The sequence below is a fragment of the Cebidichthys violaceus genome, unplaced genomic scaffold (genome assembly GCF_023349555.1).
Source record: "Cebidichthys violaceus isolate CVI_PGR_0920_01 unplaced genomic scaffold, fCebVio1.0.p SCAF_8, whole genome shotgun sequence".
Classification (NCBI taxonomy): domain Eukaryota; kingdom Metazoa; phylum Chordata; class Actinopteri; order Perciformes; family Stichaeidae; genus Cebidichthys; species Cebidichthys violaceus.
Genome location: NW_027176964.1, coordinates 11,519,048 through 11,535,921, shown reverse-complemented (window position 1 = coordinate 11,535,921; position 16,874 = coordinate 11,519,048). Strand labels below are relative to the sequence as shown.

The 16,874-nt window shown below is 40.1% G+C and overlaps 2 protein-coding genes and 1 long non-coding RNA gene across 4 annotated transcripts in view; 1 reads left to right on the top strand and 2 right to left on the bottom strand.

The window, feature by feature from the left end:
- Positions 1-4,120: 4,120 nt before the first annotated feature.
- On the bottom strand, positions 4,121-9,427 carry LOC137892434 (protein-lysine 6-oxidase-like). The gene is made up of 7 exons (XM_068737543.1): positions 8,389-9,427; positions 7,940-8,048; positions 7,380-7,517; positions 7,059-7,215; positions 5,708-5,803; positions 5,479-5,594; positions 4,121-5,338 (listed from the first exon to the last, which is right to left on the bottom strand). Exons 1-7 carry the CDS (start codon positions 9,281-9,283, stop codon positions 5,332-5,334), a joined length of 1,518 nt encoding a protein of 505 aa, XP_068593644.1. The 5' UTR covers positions 9,284-9,427; the 3' UTR covers positions 4,121-5,331.
- A 1,652-nt stretch (positions 9,428-11,079) lies between these two features.
- The window catches only part of LOC137892655 (uncharacterized), a 16,858-nt gene continuing 11,063 nt past the window's right edge, over positions 11,080-16,874 (top strand). Inside the window, exons 1-2 of the long non-coding RNA XR_011105426.1 lie at positions 11,080-11,129; positions 11,363-11,550. This is a non-coding gene — a long non-coding RNA (uncharacterized lncRNA). The remainder of the gene's footprint in view (positions 11,130-11,362; positions 11,551-16,874) is intronic.
- LOC137866111 (nicotinamide riboside kinase 2-like) overlaps positions 15,031-16,874 on the bottom strand; it is a 2,709-nt gene continuing 865 nt past the window's right edge. Inside the window, exons 3-8 of one of the 2 annotated variants that reach the window (XM_068701784.1) lie at positions 16,489-16,537; positions 16,082-16,256; positions 15,914-15,985; positions 15,719-15,825; positions 15,433-15,518; positions 15,031-15,343 (exon numbers count right to left, since the gene is read on the bottom strand). In XM_068701784.1, coding sequence (XP_068557885.1) covers positions 15,433-15,518; positions 15,719-15,825; positions 15,914-15,985; positions 16,082-16,256; positions 16,489-16,537 — 489 coding nt within the window. In that variant the 3' untranslated portion in view covers positions 15,031-15,343. The remainder of the gene's footprint in view (positions 15,344-15,432; positions 15,519-15,718; positions 15,826-15,913; positions 15,986-16,081; positions 16,257-16,488; positions 16,538-16,874) is intronic. The other variant, XM_068701785.1, reaches the window with a different exon arrangement.

The following is a 16,874-nucleotide window of genomic DNA, read 5'->3' as shown; positions in this document are numbered from 1 at the left end:
ACTACACCAAACAGTGATGTCACGCTCCTTCACTGCAGCAAGAAGTTCAGAGATCAGCAGAAACAAGTTTTTCAGGAGATGTTAAATTACTATTTCAATTTTTAAATGTTTCCTTAACAAACAAGTGCAAATTTGCCATAGCTACCACCACGTAAGCGCATACTTTCACAAGCATGCACGCACACACACACACACACACACACACACACACACACACACACACACACACACACACACACACACACTTGACCTCCATGGCCAAATAAGAAAAGGAACTCCTTGCTGAGGTCAATGATGCCACCCACAATTGTCCGCAACAAACGGTTCATGAGGTTTTTTTTAAAAGATACGTGTTTTATAGATCACTCTCACTGCTACACCCCCTTTTAACCAAATGGTCCTTTTCACAGTAGCCATTTTTACAAGTCACTGTAGGGTAAATACAGGTGTAATTGGTAACATTATTTATGACCTTGTTCCATTAAAGTGGGTTGGGGCTTTGGTATTGTGCATGCTGGCTCACTGGAATGATTGTGTCACACTAAAAAGGACAATTACGCCTGTGTTTGCGATGCTATGATGTGTCAAATAGATGCTCTGAAAAGAGCCAATTGGCTTGAACACACCCTGACACACTTGACTTATATGCCCAATTTCAGGCTCCGAGGGTGGAAACTCTGGCTGTCAGAGGGTGAGGAAAATGTTGTGGTTTGATCGGCCTTACTTAGTTTGGTCAAAGCTAAAATCGAATTGAGGGGATGCTTTCAAAATATGTCTTTACATTGTGTTTATTTATGGTAAAAGTAAAAGGTAAGGTAAAAATCAGCGCCAATATATTGTCATTAGATTTACTAATTGCCTCAAGAATCCTGCATTGGTACAGTTTAATACTTATTTATTAATTTATGTTTTGATGTACCACTTGTGTGTCAGAGCCAGAATGAAGGGAAATATGCTGAAGCAAAAGGTCAAGAACAGGCTTACAGGTTGGCAACAAGAAGGCAGTCCGAACACTCCAACAAACCCAAAGGGGGAACAGCTTGTGAACAGGCCAGAAGCAGGCAGCAGGTCAAAATCCAGGAACAGATAGCAGGTAACAAGGAACAAAATCAGATGCAGGTGCATGTTCAGATACAGATCGCTGGAAAGCAAATGCAACACTGATGATCTGGCAGGGAATGAGGCCGGTGTTGATACTGCAAGACTGATTAGGCAAATGGGAAGCAGGTGAGTATGTGGGCAGAGAAGGTCAGGTGATGGAAAAGGCGGGGAAGGGGTTATTGCAGGGCAGGAGGTAGCAGGATGAATAATAGGTGGCTGTGACACATTGTTTTCGTCTCATAATACATACAGTAATATTTGAAACCAGAGTTAGAAAGTGCTTTACAACAAAAAGGACAGAAAACCTTTCATAGAAATCATGAAATTATATTTTTCAGTTTTCTTTCTGTAGTCGACAAAACAACAACAATTTCTTTTTTAAAGAAAATCAAACAAGGGATTAATTTTTATAAAAATCTTTATCTCATAATGCCAGAAAATGAGAAGCTCACAATCACAGCAGTTTTGCCATTTCTATTATGTCCGGGAGCTTCCCTTAGGCGTTTTAAAGTGAACAAAACAGATTAATGCAAGTGTTTGAAGAGCTTACAGGCCAACCATACAGTGGATCAACAATCAAAGAAAAGCAAATCCTTTGAGCTATCCCTCTAAATACCACCCAAGTCACGATACCGCCCAGCTTGAAAGAGAAACACAATTCATCATCAGTCCCACTCGAAGATGACTCCTGTGTGTTCTGTTTCAGCCCACAATGTCATTTTTTATTCTCTCTGAATTTACGACACTGCTTCTGCTGGTTGTGTAAGTGACAAGTGACCCCCCCCCCATCCGGGTGAGGAAGTAGCCCACTATGTCTGCCCTACATGCCCTCGCTGGTCTATTGCTGACCTCAGCACTGTTCTTAATCTCAACGGGATGACAGAACTGCAAAGGAATTTCTCTGCTCTGTGCCTAAACCAACCTGTCAAGATACTCTTTTTAGGCTGAGCACGTTCCGCCGCTTCGTCCCCGCCAGCTCTCACGTGGCCCCGCTTTGTTGAAATATGACCTGGAAATACCAAACCCTGGCCTTAGTAACCTCTCCAAACACTGTCCACCTACGTGCAGATGCATCCGGAAAATGTCTCTCCTTGCCACAGTATGTTCAGTGTAGGCTGCAGGCAGATGGCACAATCCATCCCCTCCTCACCTTACCTACCTGTACGCTGGATTGTGTTTTTTGAGGCCAGATGAGATGTGCCAGCCTGCGTTTTTCTTTTTGGCCCTTGCAAAGGCTATTCTGTGCTTGTGTAAGGCTAACGAGAGACTACGTCCAGATGTTGGTGTGAAGCTCCACAGCTGAGCAAACAGTTTCTGTCTTCTCTACAGCATGACATGTTTAAAATGACACGCTGGTCCAAAAAGGAGGAGACCAGCTGAGTTCTGAGGAACACAGTCAGCCAAACACTCATCACCTGATCGGCTTGTTAGAACAGCTTAAAGTTCAACATCCCTTCAATTTGTATTGGCTCTGCGAATGGCAATCTTGGTCTGACTTATAAGTGAATAAAAAAACAAAAGTCAAGAGAGTGAAAAGTAAGTAAAAAATCTGAAGATTAATGCCAAATGGTGAAATAAACAAGGAAATCCCACAGAATTTTTGATTTTATACAAATAGCAATGGAAGAGATATTTCTTGGTTGGTTTAAATCAAGTGGGAGGCCAGGGACTAATCTCTAGTCTGAGTAGTATTGAACGATCATATTAGAGGGGGCTTTGGTTGAGAGAGTTGGACCAAATTGGCCAAAAAGCAGTCTCATAACTAATTAGCAGATGTTAGCATTCTAACATGCTAAACTAAGATGTGAACATGATAAAAAACTGTAGACTCTTAATGATGTTCCCTCTGTTCAGATCAGACTTTAAAATTCAGACTGATTTAACCCTCTGCTACAGCATTCCTTGCTGAAATAGTCACTGTCTGTAAATATTGTCCTGAAAATTCCCAGACAGACAAGAAGGCAGTGGACTCAATAGGAATCAGGGGATTTTCCAGACACTTTCAATAACATAGACAATCTACTCTGGCAGGGAAGAACCTTGGTGACTTCCAACGTAAACAATTTCAATTGCGCTTAATCTTCCCGGTACGCTGCTTTTTAAAACTGAGACTGAGCTCTGTTTCGTTGTAAATACCCAACATCTGTGCATTCAACAAGGCATACATTGTCTGGAGCCTGTATGTTTTCCAGTACATCATTCCAAACTGCTTCATGATAAATAAGGACAGTGCTATGTTGGAGGTGAAAACATCTATGAACAAGCTGAAGCACCTCCACCTCCACCTCCAGAGAGAATACAATCTATAAATCTAGTGCTCCTCCTCATTCTTTTGCTGTTTGAAACAGTCTAGTGCTTGCTGCTTAAACACATTTGTCCTTGGTAAAAACATCTTTGAATGAATTGCTTGAAATATTCTCTGACGTGTTGTGTTAATCCTCCCACTCAGACAAAATATCCCAGTGCTGTCGCGTTAGACAATCCCCATGGATGTGAATGATGTGATACATTTAGGGGCCAGGAAGGAGCTGGGAGAGACACTTCTTCTTTTTACATGCACAGAGGACAAGGGTGAGAAAAAGCCTCCATTCATGGTGCTCTGGCTGTGTCGTAGTAAATGGCATGGCTATATAAGATCCTGCGGCTTATGTCTTCACAGAGGCTTGTCAGTAAACATGCCGCCAGCTTCTGCCTGCAGGCCTGTTTGTCTCTGAGGCCGCGATCTGCACGCATCACTAGAAGTAAAGCCCACCATTGAACAGGACAGCGCTGTGATACTTTCTATGAACAAGATGCTTTTGTCAACAATTCTGGATTTGAAACAACTAAAAAACTATTCGACAATGGATCTTGACATTTTATGATAAAACATGGACATGCAGCTAAAATCCAGAAATTTAAATCTTAAGAGATCAATAGATAAACAACTTTGATATTGTGGCATCTTGGAAGATTAAATGGATGCCTGTGGTTATTATTCAAAAGAAAAGGGAAGAATTGTTATAATAACAAACTCCTCTCTTCCCCATTTTTATTGCATTAAATCCAACATGCCAACAGAATATAATACAGTTTTCAACAATGTTTTAGCAATATTACCAGTTTAACAAAACAGTTTCCCCCATTTTGTTTTCATTCACTCAGATATACACAAAGCACACATTCTTCAACATACTACCCTTAATACTTAACATGAAATTAGATATTTGCTGAAGTAACCACAAAGTAGTTAAAGAATAACTGATATCCTCCATTTTTCATATTGTCAACACATAAGATGACCAAAAGCAGCACTGAATTGATCGTACAGTACAAACACATACACCATCCTGCAACAGTAAATACTCACTTTCACATCCAAATCCACGGCCGGAAATAATCCCTAACAAAAATGCACTATTTGCTCCCATTTTAGTAACATTTGCAAAAAACTACAGTGCTCAGCTGTTTTTGGACATTTTATAAAATGAAAATAATTGAAAATGTATTTTACCTGATTTTCTCTGTTAAACCAATGGACTTGAAAACACTGACTGTAGGAGTCAGAAAGTATTGAGAGACAGACGTTTTTCTTTACCTTTTTTTTGCCTGATCCGGTCTGTTTGTGGTGTTCTATGAAGTCACGCTCAGAGAAGTCTTCTGAAATCTTGTGAGACTAAGACCTGGTGAATCACCCATTCCTATCCCTTTTCTGTCTATGCTTGACCCAGACTACCTCATTCCTCGGACCGTCAGCTAGCTGAGGTGATTTTGATGCTTTCATAAGATTTGTTGACAATAACAAAAATAAAGAATATCTTATCCTTTAAATAAAAAAAAATAAAAACACAGTACACATAATAACAACAACAAAAATAACATAAAGCAGAAAAACAAGTCAACATGAGGCAACAACACATTTCAAGCAATAACCAGCATTCAAGAAAAATGTATATGAACACAGTACTTGTATTTGTTAAGGACAAAAAAGAAAATATCTTTTTGTTATGACTTAAGGCACATTTGTAGAAATACATAATCAAGTAAATGTGAGGCTCTCACTAGTTAAATGTAAAAATTATGTGTAAACGTTTGAATTTATTTCCAGTATATGCAACACTAGACTATAGCAGGAATGTAGCACACAGTTACAATTAAACACTTTACCCATTGCACGTTTTGTGAGTCATCGAGTCGATGTTGCAGCACAGGGAGAGAGGTTTGCTACAAAAGTCCTTGAAAAGGAAGGTTTCAAGCCCTGAAAAGTGAAGAAAGAGAGATATCAAAATACAGGCATCCAAATTGAGAACACACAAGACTTGATACAGAATCTCTCAACTGTCATCACAATGTTTTGCTTTTTTATGTATTCGTTGAACAGAAACACTCGTACGGTACCTTGATACTCGACAGTTGCGTGTTTGAACATAAGTTCCTGTGTATATGATATCACATCTCACTATGTTGTTGGTGAAGTCTGACTCCAAGACGTGGAAATTGGGATTGACAGTAACCTGAAATATATAAAAACAGTTTGAGAAGCTCTGCAGCCAGGTTAGTTAAATAAATACAATCTCCATGTTGAGAGATGTAACAGTTGTTGTAAAGTCAATTTGACACGTGTTACCTTCAGGATGTAGTTTCCTGGAGGTACGTCAGTGATGTCGATCCACTGACAGTCGATGTTTGCAGCGTAGACATCATGGCATCCTGGACTCAGTCCCTGAAAATACAACCCAAACAACCCTCAGTGTGGTTTGAAGCTTTGACTCAGGCTCTTCAGATGACTTTGACTACTTTTTTCCTACAAGCGCTGCAAATGAAGCACATTTGAGTTTTAGTTATACAAACAGTTCTCTGGAAGCGAAGCTGTTACAAGAAACCAACGCTAAGCAGAGTAAAGCCAAAATCACAGAGCCCAGACAACACATATAATAAATATTCCCATTTCTCACAACGTTTTTTTTTTTATTTGGCATATACTGGAGTAAAGAATTTCTTTTTCCAGAAGTGGATCTTGAGGATACGCAAAAAGAGTAACTGTAACTCAGAGCCTTGCTATTTACACTATGTTTTGTTTGACTAAATAAAATAAAATAAAAAAATGTACATCTTTGAACTACACAACAAAAAAGGGGAGATGTTGATCTACATCTCTAAAACTAAAACTAGAGGTGTGGAGTTTTGAAAGAAGGGGACGTTAACTTAACAGGGAGGGTTATCTTGTTACACTAAAACATGTAGGATTCAGTGATCTTGACCCAAACCAGAGACTAAAAACCAGGTCCAAGACCTCTGGTGCAAAGATTTAGATTTTGACTGTTTTAGAAAATATCTGTTCCTCATAAATCCGCTATCTTTGTTGATAAGTTGTTGTCTATCTGCAATTTAAACTAAACACACATTACGTCATAAAGGTCTCCTACTAAAGTTGCTTCAGTATATTACATCTCTTCTCACATTTTGGGCTATTGTTCACCAGACCAGACCTCAAGATTGACTAACTCCAGCTCTGATCTGGATGTGATTTATTCTGACCAAGACATGACTCTTTCATTCAATTCAATTCAAACCAAATCAAATGTGAAGTGCAGGTTTATGAGACGTGATTGTTTCAGTTTTGTTTTTTATCAGCTCATAAGTCGTTAAGAATGTTACTGTCTGGTGAATTTGTGTGTTCAACATTCTCCTCGTAATGTATTTTATGAGCTGCTGAGTGACTAAAATGTCTAGTTTTCATGAGACGTCTATCCAGGACCGTTGCATGGATGACTTCCAGTACTTTGTACCATACATTATAACCATTTAACGTGTCTTTTAGCTTTGTTCATATTTAGTGATGCCTTTGATTGTTTGTGATTACTCGTTCCTGATTTCATCAGGAGTCTCTTGCAAAAGACATCTTGAGCTCATCTTGAGATCACTTGATTAGTTAAAGGTTGAACAACATTTACTTTGATGTATGAGTGTATATGTACCTGTGTATGAGACGTACAGGCGTAGCGTCGCCTGAATTCGGGTTCACAGCCCGTGTCCTCCAGGCAAAAACTGGCCTTGTGTCCCTCTGCAACTTTACGTTCAGTGACGATGTCCAGCAGGTCGTAGTTACTGAAGGCCTCCATGCTGTGGAAGTGTCTGAGGGGGTTGAAAGAATAAGAGCTTATTATTTGTGGCTTTTAAACCCACAATGTTAAGTTCTTATGTGAATTTTGAGGGTGTGGAGTTTTTTATTAGAGCTGTGTGAATCATAGTATTTAAATGATGTAAAGTCCTTTCATTTTGATTCTGAATGAACTCACTGGTGACAGCTGTGCCAATCCCACTGATATCTCGGCTTGACAGGAAGGAAGTCAGAGGTGCCTTGGTTCTTCACTTTCTGTGGGAACCGCAGGAGGACTCTGAAGTCGATGTCTCTCACGGCAGGTCCATAAGCCGACCTTGGATGGATCAGAGGAGAAACGGGCATAAGCTGCGTTGGAAAGTGCTACTGGCTGAGCTCCCGGGGGCTAGTTGTGTTGGGAGCAAAGGGTTTGTTCCATTGTGCTTAATGCTTTTGGGAAAATCAACCCAGAACATTTACATCTTGGCAGGACATCATGTTGGCGAATCACTGCTCCATAATAACATCAAACTATTTTTGTAGCACTATGATGAGAACAGTTGGGCCACCACATTGAATAGTTATACAGATGTAATTGAAAGTTATCCTCAAACAACCAAAAGTTATCTAAAAACATGTCAAATCAACCTTCAATGAGCAGTAAAAACAAAGGAAATACCTGTGTGTTGAGTGTGTGTGTGTGTCTGCTTCAGTGTCTACGTACAGAGGTAGTGAATCACTTTTGGCACCACAGATTACCTGGCTAGACAGTTCTCCTCAGCGGCACAGCGGAGCGCAAACATCTGCATGCGTTGGATATAAGCACCTGCTTGGATGGCATATGGGTCTGGGATGAGGTCTGGAAGTCCTGGCAAAGAAGATTAAAGGAACAATCCAAGTTTTTTTTTGTCATTCTGAGATCTTAAAGTTGACGTTATTAATGCTGAGAACAATTCACTGACAGTAGACCATGTCCAGGCTGAACATGAGAGTGTTTGTTGGCATAAATCAAAGTGTTTTAAATTCCTGGGTAAATTCAGTCTGACATCAAATCCCAAATAAGATTTTTTTTTTTCCAATCCTGCCATTCATTTTTCCCTCTGAGTGAGACATGATGACGAAACGTAATTTTCGTTTTAAGAATATTTAAATCCATGCAAATTAAGAAGGCCTAAACTCATTCCATGTGATTAGGACACTTAACTTACCATTTTGAAAATATCGTGTTCCATAACCTGTGCCAGGCGGACGGCGCGTGCGGGCCACTGATCTCCCTCTTGTGGGATACGAGTTGTAGAAAACCGAATTCCTGTGGTTTTTTAAAGGGTTTCGAGGGTCGTCATTAACCATGTCCTCTCCATTACCGTTTGCCTCGTTTGAATCATCCTCACTTGGTGCAGGGGATAGAGCAGGAGCCTCAGATTCCCGTTCCAGAGTTGTGGGATATGCTGAAATGGATTGATCTGTCTGCGCAGGTTGCCTGGAGACAGACATCGCCTCTGGCACCGCGCGTAACTGTTGGTACTGCGCACCAGGTCCTGGTTCTCCACCTCTGGTGTGCAGTGCAGTTGCACCCAAACTGTCACCTCCTCTCCGGCCTGCAAAATCTGTCAACCTCCCCGGTGCAGAGCCGTTGATGGTGATGGCGTGTTCAGTGTTAAAGCGACGAGCGCCTAGATAACCTGCAGCTGCTGCTCCGTGAGGGAGCTCAGGCTGCTGTCTGGCCCCTGACGCACGACCATTAAAAGGCACATAATGTCTAACATCGCGTACTGACGTTATAGATCTTGGCTCTGCACTGTGATCAGTCCTGAACTGTCTGGACTCAGCCGACACGGGTCGTACAAGCGTTGCTCCTCTGTGCGCTCCCGGCATTTGGCTCCTGGTGCTGTCCCTCCTGCCGGTAACATACAGCCTCGTCTGGCTTCGGGACTGAACCGGAGCAGTGTACTCTGACCCAGTGCTCATTAAACTATAAACCTGCCCGTTGTTCTCCCACTGAATCCGGTGCCGCCAGGGGCCAGCTGCGCGCTGCTGCTGCCCAAAGATGGGGGGAAGTTGTCCATGGAAAAAGATTAAAAATAAAAGTGACAATTTTGCCATGGCAATAAAAGAGAAAAAAAAAAATCCCGCGTGTTAATCAATGAATAATTAGATTATGACATGAATTGCGTGCACAGACTTTGCTTTGTGGAAAAGGATGAAAAGCAGGAGTGCGCTCTCAGTTCCAGCTTCTGCGCAGATCAACATATCAGTTCTCAGGAGGACTGACAAGTGGAGAGGAGAGGAGGACTGGAGACTTTTTTTCTGCTCGTTTATCGAATTCAATTTGATTACGCAAAGTCAAACTCCCTAGTAAGAAGATTTAACCCATGCCTCGCTGTGGCTAAATTCTGTTACACAAGACTTACACAAGGACGTTTGCTTAGTAAACTTTACGCACGGGTGTTAACTGAAGTCATCTCAATGTTACCGTTCAATCTGGACATTGTTAGGAACCAACCGCCCAGTAGAGGAAAGAACAACGATTATCTAGTTTTGATGTCACCTACACATACATTTTCCGCTGAAAATATAAACAATACTCTTAAGTGAATATTGTTGCATTTAAATGCAATTAAAAAACTTAAATAATCAATATAGTCAATATTAATTTTGTCATTAAAGTGCCTCACATGGTTAGTTTATCAACATTAATAAACATATCTCAGGTTTATTTGAATAAATCAACATTATAGAACAACGTTGGAGCCACCACGTGGCTTCATGGCCTCGTGCAGGACTAAACCTCCACCACACGGCGGCAGGATGCATCTGTGTCACCATCCTGCAGGCACTGACGCTCTCCAGTATCATCCTGAGAGTCCAGGTTATCATTGATCATGTCGGTCCTGAATGGGATTTGTGCTTTGCAAACAGTCCAAAATATTTTCAATTTAATTTTAGTTTTGACTAAATTCTATATTCATAGAATTTAAAAGAAACAATATATGTAACATTATTTCCTTTAACATACAAAATAAGTTTAACTTACAAATTTAAAATGTATCATTAACATCCTTAAACTTGTATTAATCTCATTAATTTGTAGGAAGAAGTATTCAGATGTTTTATTCAAGTAAAAGTAGCGATACGAAAAGAAAAAGTCATGCATTTAAAATCTTACTAAAGTAGAAGTACATTAGATTAAAAAAGTACCCATGATGCAGAACGGCTTTTATATTTTCTATTCACAATGTGAATCTGTAAGGTAACTACTAAAACTGTCAAGTAAATATCTTGGAATAAAGAGTATAATGTTTGGAGAATCAAATTGAGTACAAGTAACTCCAAAATTGTATCTAAGGACAGTACTTGAGTAAAAGTACTCAGTTACATTCAACGGCTGGTTACTGAGGATTTCAGACAAGTTGATCGCATTTAATAAAAGTCATTTCAAGCAGTCATTCACACTGAAAGGAGATCAGCAACAACAACTATAAAGTTAGTTTTATTGTATGTGTTTACTCGTTGATTTAGTTATTTGTATGTGACAATGGATGGATTAAAAGGGGGCTGCATATTTATTAAACTCACTGATGTTGCCTATTCAACTCTGTTGCTCAATGTGGCTTTTACATAAAGACTATTATAGCCTCATCTTGTTATTAGGTAGGGAACGTAGGTCGTGTGATATGGGTCACAATACACACACTGAGTGAGGCAGAGCTCAGTTTATGTCACCTCTCCATGAAGAGCCGTGGTGTGTGTTTCCTCAGCCAAATAGGGCATCAGGGTGGTGAGCCTGCATGCTTTTCTATTCTTAGTCAAAGAAACCTTCCCCCTGCTCCAAAGTCCAGCCCCCCCCCCGCCCTCTGCTGCAGTCCAGATTTATAAGAGTCACAGATCCTCGGCACTGGTTTGGCACAAGACTTCCTCAGCAGGACATGTAACCCACAAAATTTAGCCAGTAAGTATTAACGCTGAATTCAGTCTTTCTTGTGTGTCTGACCTGGAAGTAAACAAATCACAACAAATGTTGCCACAAAAAAAATAATCTTTACTGTAAACTAGGAGTGCTTGTACATAAAATAAAGTTTCTGGTTGTTTTCATGGTACACCTTCAGCAGCAGCAGCAGATCTTTCCCTGAGTGAAAGACTAATTCTTTTACGCTTTGAATATATCTTATCCCATGAATCTAGGTATCCAGGGCTGCTCACAGCTTTGCTTCTTGTGAGATTTAACGACGATGATGGTCTTAAAATGGTTTTACCACAAGAAGGAATACACCTGTTGTCTTCCCCTGAGGCCTCACACTGCCAGTCTGAGGAGTTTACAACTATATGATAAATCCAGAGGGTTTACCACAGATCATGGGGAGAAAATGCAGGTGAGATGCTGAAAGAAATGTGTGAAGAAAATGAAAATGATTAAACAAATCTGTTGTCCCATTATGTGGACATTTAGTTCCACCTGAAAGCAACAAGTGTGAACTCTTAAATAAAACAGACTTTTTTTTCTAACCTGAGTTGAAATAGAAGTGTCTAATAAATGATGAATTATATATTATTTGACGACTGCCAGATCATCAGGTTTCTTGTGACATGTGTTGTTTATCGTTGATTAACCTTTGCCAAAATCAGCGCGGTCAGCTCTCCTCACATTTCAGGTTTGAGCATCATGCTGCTCTATCTATCTTCACGTTTTGGTTCATCTACACGTGACAAATTAATGTTGAAGGCACTTAATATGTGAGCTATTAAAAACTGTCTAGTCAGTGGACCCTTAACCTAAACCTAAACTTAAATGTTAATACCTTGTGATGGGCTTTAAGCTTTATTGTGTGTGACTGCTCCTCCTTCTGTTTTAACACTTGAATGAATTAGCACAACATGCCATTTATTTCTCTATTATGTGTTTTACGTCATTGCAAACCGATCGGGATGGAGTGCCAGTTACCTAATCACCCACTTTTTAACCTTTTAAGCGGAGACACTACAGGCAACAGTGTTGTTTCATGCACTGATCAATTTTTAGGTTTTAAGTAAATTTTGCTTCCATAACATGTCTTCATTCAGACTAGTGGAAAGATAACTTAAAAAAATAAACATTTAGGTGTTTGCTTTACTACTTTGTTTGTCTGCATCTGTAGATCTCTCAAAAATTCACCAAAAGTTAGTATAAAATAATGCCTCATTTTCATATTTAAACATAACATTTTATAAAACTTGTAATACAAAAAAAACATTGCGTTAATGTAAGTAATCAACGGTGGAAGTTTCCTGGTGATCTCTATAAAACCTTTAATACCCTTAAAGACGAAATTAATGATAAACACAGGGCCAACCTGTTCTATCTGTATATGGCATTTGAAAGTAGTATATCATAATTGAATACATGCTTTATAACACACTTTAATGCAGCTGTAAGCAGATAGAAGTGTTTATTAATTAATTTATCTTGGTCTTAGTATGAAATCTATCAGACAGCTGCAGCTCGTCTAGAATGCCTCGTGAACACTGTGAGCACGTTGCTGTGGTCCTTGACCACTGCATCCTGTGTGTCGAAGGCTAGATTTTTAAATGTTATTACTTATTACATGTTTTCTTCAAGTCTTTGTGTTTAATATATTTCTATAAAGCACTGTAAATCGCCTTGTGTCTGAATAGTGTGCTATAAACAAAAGGATATGACCTATGAGCACCCATTATTAATTGGAGGATGCTGTATAAACAGAATATGATTGGCAATACAGTAAAAACTACACTGTATAAGATACGTCCTATTGGAGACAAATACATTACATTAATAAGCAGTTAAATTGTCCTCATACCTGCTTACAGCAACATTATAGGGTATATTAAACCATTTATTACATTTTTATATACAGCTTGTAAATGCTACATAGGGAGACTTCAGTTGTTCACATACTGTATGTTTAGTCACAGCCGTAAATATTCCTGACATTACTTTAGTGGCATAACCACAACTGTTCACATGCCTGAGGGGTCCTCACTCACCCACACAGGGGATCTGTACAGCATGTGACAGCCGCTCGTCTCTCGTGTCCCTGCCTCTCCACCTAAATATGGATGCCACGGTTGTACTTTCGGGGGGTTGCCATAGCGGCCGGTGACGTGGGATCACAAGGCTCTCACCTTACCGGCCCGGTGGTGGCGTGTGGGGACTGGCCCCTGAGTCAGAGCAGGCGGCGAAGCGTAGAGTGGGTGTGTGGCAATCGGCAATTGGCTGTACACTCATTTAATATCTTCCCCTGACACCCCAGACCCTTGGTCTAAATATAAACTGACAGACCAGCTACCCTCAGCTACGGGCCAACTGGTGGCATCTAAAGACTCAGAGAAACGTATCACAAGACCCTGAACCCCCCACCCCCCCAGCACACCCTCTGTGGCCCTGCCAGAATAATGTGCAGTGTGCATGATCTGGAAGGGAGATTCTGAAAAAGCCTATAAGACACTACAGATTTAAAATATGCTTGGACTATAAATCCTCAGTCATCACTGCCGATCAGACACAAGTCATTTGTTTTATGGTTCATGCTGTGCAGTCAGCGGCAGATAGAACAGACAACAATCAAGTTGACTGTATAATTCACTGGCTTTTCTAATAATGAAATATCAATAAAAGTGGAAAATGTACTGCTCTATGTTTCCATTTCTGTGCAGACAGTGTTGGCCGCGGCCAGAGCGATGTGGATGCCTTTTCATCTTTTAGAGAAGTAGTAAACTATCAGTGAAAAGGACAAAGCACTTTCCCTCCGAGTCTTGATTAAATTGATGCCAGTAATTGAAACCAATCAAGTTGACTCCTTTATTCTGCAAAGCTACGGGCTAAAATATAGAAAGGTTATAACAATATAGAGGTTATTTAGTTATTTCATGTTACTGGATGTGTTGTTAGCACAGCAGGGAAGCTTAACAAGTCTTCGACCAATCTGTGGCTGATTGACCTTCCTGTGTGGAAGGTTTACAGAAATATCATGCAGGCATTTAGTGCTTCGGTGTCCTGATAAGTGTTCCTCATCAGTTGACTGTACATTTTGTTTTTTTTAGCTTAGACATTATTACACCTAATGCCTTATTGGAGAGATGAGAGTGTAGCGGCAGACAGGAGGGAGAGAGGGATGTGACATGCAGCAAAGGACCAACAGCTGGAATCAAACCAGGGACGTTGCAGTTATATGGCAGGCGGCCACGGTCAATTTTAGCTCAAGGTTTCGACTAATTATTTCCCCATTTCATATACAAAAACAATAATCATGATAATATTTATTATCAAAGCATAGATTTAAAGCTGAAGAGATATAAATGGGTGCAGAATTAAAAAAATCCAGTTCCAGGTAATTAAGTGGATGATTAAATATAAAGCGCCTTTAATAAATATGGGCAAGTAAAACACACCAATTTGCACAGTAACCTTCCTCAATACCAAAAGCTTCTGTTCTTTTAGTTTTTCTTCAGTTATAGCCGATTTGATATGTCCTTAATTTAAAAATGAAGATTAAATCAAACCATCTTGATCTGTTTTATGTTTTTTTTCCTTGTATTAAACTGCAATAGTTCATTTATTGTCTTTAAGAGGAAAAGCAGGCCACTTTTATTGAGGCTCTAAATCTAATCTATGATGATAAGAAGTCTCATTCAAGAGCCACAGGATGTTATCAGTCATCCTCAATGTACAAACGTTTTTACATTGTAAAACGTGAGGTTTGTGATTCTTAACAGGACCTATATGGGAGCTACATGTGTGAGTATGTGTGTGTGTGTGTGTGTGTGTGTGTGTGTGTGTGTGTGTGTGTGTGTGTGTGTGTGTGTGTGTGTGTGAAATGAAAAACAGGAAACACATATTAGATTCAGTCGTTTCATTTGGTTGCGAGACACAATTCCATCCTCCAGTGGGCATTTGATCCGTTCACATACAACGAGATCAGAGTGGAGATCTGTCCCTGATGTTAATCACAGGGCAGTCCAGAGGTGGCTTATCTTTTAGAAAAAATTACACAGGACTATACAAAACACAGAACTCCTGCCATTAGTTCTTAATAAGTTACAGGATTATCTATTTACAAATCAGGCTTGAAGTGCAGAACCGATGTTATACATTTTGGCAAAGTTATATTTACAAGTCTATACACAAATCCTTGATATCCCCCCGTCTATCTGTGGAGAAAAAGAAAGGGGGAGAAGTTACTAACACTGATGCTGTCACACTGTCAGGAAAAATGTGGAGGATAATATTTTTTATTTACCTATAAGTTGTTCAGCAGCGAGTTCTGAACACTTTCATGTACTTTGTTGTAGATATCTTCCTTTGACGTCATCCCGTCAAGGTACTCTGTTCAGAAAAAGACAAACCCGAGGTGAATGATCGTAATTTATGCCAACAGTTAGCTGTTAAAGCTTTATTTTGAAAGGAGAGGGGGATATTTAGCTTGTATTTTGACATTAGGGGTGTGGATAGGGACACAGAGCAATGTATGCACATCAGTGGTCATGGATATTTAGTTTCAGATGGGAGGATCTGGCTTTACATACCTATTCTGTCACAGTTGTTCTCCATCTCTTTCCTGTGTCTCAAGTACATGGGCCAGACGTGGCCATCGAACAGGCCTGAGGGGTCAGGGAGTGTGTATGTCCTTGTACTGCAGAAACAACCAATCAAGTCACTTTATAAGCCTGTAATTTGTCCAACAGTTCAGCGGAATCTGTGTTAGGTCAAGATCTTGTTACCTTCTCCTCCTTTTGCACTCCTCATAAGGAATGGAAATGTAGAAACATTTGTCATAGATGTCAATTAGAGGCCTGCAGAGGGGAACCGATGTTCAAATTAGTGAAAAGCTTGAGAAGTAAAGAGACCTGTAGGTTTCACATGAGAACTTGCGTTAAAAAACGACTCACTTGTAGTTGTAGATGAGAAACCCCTCCACGATGAGAATATGAATCCCCTCCTCCGAGTTGGATTCCTCAGCTTCAGGCGACAAGCTGACGCCGTGTGAGCGGGCAAACTTGACCGGGTTCTCCTGCCAGCCTTTCACAGTGTTGACCATAGCCTCCATGTCCATGGCGCTGATCACTGATACAGAGGTGAAGAGGGAAGAGCAGGCTTCACCACACATGTAACCGACAGTCCTCACCAATGTGATTTAACACGCAGCAGTCACAGTAAGTGAATGTTTATAGCATTCACAGAATAGATGATAGAATATCACACAGTTTAGGACTGATTTTGTTACCAAACTAAAGAAATGTGCAGGAAAGAAAAAGTACATTACTGCATGGTTTTCCTACGCAAAATCCATTCTTACCATCCCACTGTCTAAAGCCGTCCTCCCCGACTTCTATTTGATCGGGTTTCTGAAATAACAGTCACCAATAAAACATTGCTGCAACCTAGTAACAAGTTGGAGCTGATCACACCTGGACAGGACAGGTCAAGGACTCGTCTCCACCAAAAGTAGCGCACGTTGACAATTTTGGGTGCGATTAAAAAAAGTTTTTTTCCTATGTTGCGCTTGCGAAATATCGGTTTCAATATCTTAAGACTCTTTGTCTTTAACTTCTTTTAAAGTATTTTAAAACTATACAGGAGGGTCGTAACGCTCACTGTCGCCTCACTTTGACAAGTGTTTTGGAAGCTAGCTCGTTTAGCGAACTGTCTCAGACTGGAAATCTCAATTTGGATTTTTTGTAA